Source organism: Cebus imitator, unplaced genomic scaffold (assembly GCF_001604975.1).
Source record: "Cebus imitator isolate Cc_AM_T3 unplaced genomic scaffold, Cebus_imitator-1.0 Scaffold427, whole genome shotgun sequence".
Taxonomy (NCBI): Eukaryota; Metazoa; Chordata; class Mammalia; order Primates; family Cebidae; genus Cebus; species Cebus imitator.
This window is the reverse complement of record NW_016107742.1, coordinates 1,199,446-1,201,453: the sequence shown is the minus strand read 5'-3', so window position 1 is coordinate 1,201,453 and position 2,008 is coordinate 1,199,446. Positions and strand designations below refer to the sequence as shown.

At 43.8% G+C, this 2,008-nt stretch overlaps 1 protein-coding gene across 1 annotated transcript in view; it reads right to left on the bottom strand.

Annotated features, from left to right (window-relative positions):
- PRCC (proline rich mitotic checkpoint control factor) overlaps positions 1 to 2,008 on the bottom strand; it is a 35,361-nt gene that overhangs the window by 21,220 nt on the left and 12,133 nt on the right. Inside the window, exon 2 of the mRNA XM_017510043.2 lies at positions 347 to 394. Within this exon, the coding sequence (XP_017365532.1) occupies positions 347 to 394 (48 nt within the window). The remainder of the gene's footprint in view (positions 1 to 346; positions 395 to 2,008) is intronic.

Here is a 2,008-nt window from a genome sequence, read left to right as displayed (position 1 = left end):
AAATAGACAATTTTAACATCATTTTGACTAATCCACTTATTCTACCCTCCCTAAATAATCCTTTCACACCAGATGTAATGAACTGAACTGAGTTACAATTCCTCTCCCTACCACTGCCTCTCTTCCAGGAAAGGTAATACCAGCATGTTAAAGCCAGGAACAGTGTGGAGTGCGTAGAAATGCACAAGGTCTAAAATTATAAGGAAGAGCAAAGCCGAACCTAAACAGTCCTCAAATATTTGCGTTTGCTCTAAACCTAATTTGAAAACTGCTAGATACTGTTAAGTCCTGTCTTTCAGGAAACAATATAGGAAGAGAAAAAAATGGTTTATGTCACAGTGCTTACCTGAAGGATAGTTTTCTTCTTTGTGGGTTCATCTTCCTCAGAATCTGACTAAGAGAAAAAGAAAGGAAGTAAGGCCTCACTGTTTTAGGACAGTAGAGGAAACATATTAAATAAAGCACATATGAAGGGTTGGACAACACAGGCCATCCTGTCCGTGCCTCGATTCTGTGCAGATGTACACTCACCCCAGGCCTAGTCAAACAACACAGCTTCCTTCCTGATCTCAAATAGCATCAGAGAAATTGGGGTATGTCATGACCTCCCTTGATTACTGAATTCCCCTACCTTCTCAGACCTGTTGCACAGACTTTTTGGCATCAATTTCTTTTCTGTTAAATTAACAGTATTTCCTCCCATGTGGTCCTTGGTGGAAAGAAAAAGCTATACCCATTCTTCTTCCTATAATTCTGTCCACTAGAAGATGAATGGGAATTGGCCCACAATCTCACCCAATCTCAGCTTCACTTTTAAAACCACTTATATAGACTACATAACCACAAGGCTGGGGAACTCCAGTGGGATTGAGTGGTGTGTTAACTACTCTTCTATGAGGCATTAAAGGTCAAAGCCATTGGAGAAATCCATTCCCTCTCCAAGTATGATCTATCGTCTGACATAGTTGTTCATGACCAAGAAGAAGGCAGGCAAATGATGACCATGAGGGTCTGGGGCAAGACAGGAGGTCATCTGTGTTATCAGCTTCTGACGCATCAGGACTGTTTCTAAGACAAACTCTAACACTAAAAATTAGCTAAACTTTTAGCTCCATCTCAGTTCCTCGGCACCTTAAGGTCAGGAGAGATGTGAGGGATATGAATAGCAAGCTTTAACATTTTTATTTTAAAAAATTACTCCCCCAGCCATGAACCTTAAAGCTTTCCATTTGTTCCCAGGGCCTTGGTTTGGATATCTGTAAATAAAAAGGCGATTACTCAAGAATCTCACATCCCATTCATCTCCAAGGTTCTGTGAGAATTCAAATCCTCTGTTCTATACTCACTCGCTCCCATAACTCACAAGTTCCTTTTTGAATTCATCTGTTCCCAGGGTCTTTCAATCATAATTATTTATTATATTCAAGACACTGTGGGTCGGGCGAGGTGGCTCACACCTGTAATCCCAGCACTTTGGGAGGCTGAGGTGGGTGGATCACCTGAGGTCGGGAGTTCGAGACCAGCCTGACCAACAGGGAGAAACCCCGTCTCTACTAAAAATACAAAATTAGCCAGGTGTGGTGGCGCATGCCTGTAATCCCAGCTACTCGGGAGGCAGAGGCAGGAGAATCACTTGAACCCAGGAGGCGGAAATGCAGTAAGCCAACACTGCGCCACTGCGCTCTAACCTGGCGACAGAGCGAGACTCTGTCTAAAAAAAATTAACAATAAAATTACCATATGACAGGCTGGCAAGGTGCCTCATGCCTGTAATCCCAGCACTTTGGGAGGCCAAGGTGGGGAGGACTGCTTGAGTTCAAGACCAGCCCAAGCAACATGGTGAAATCCCATCTGTAATACAAAAATTAGCCAGGCGTGGTGGTGCATGCTCCTTGGGAGGCTGAGGTACGAGACTTGCTTGAACCTAGGAGGTGGAGGTTGCAGTAAGCTGAGATTATGCCACTGCACTCCAGCCTGAGTGACAGAGCAGACTCTGTCTCAAAAACAC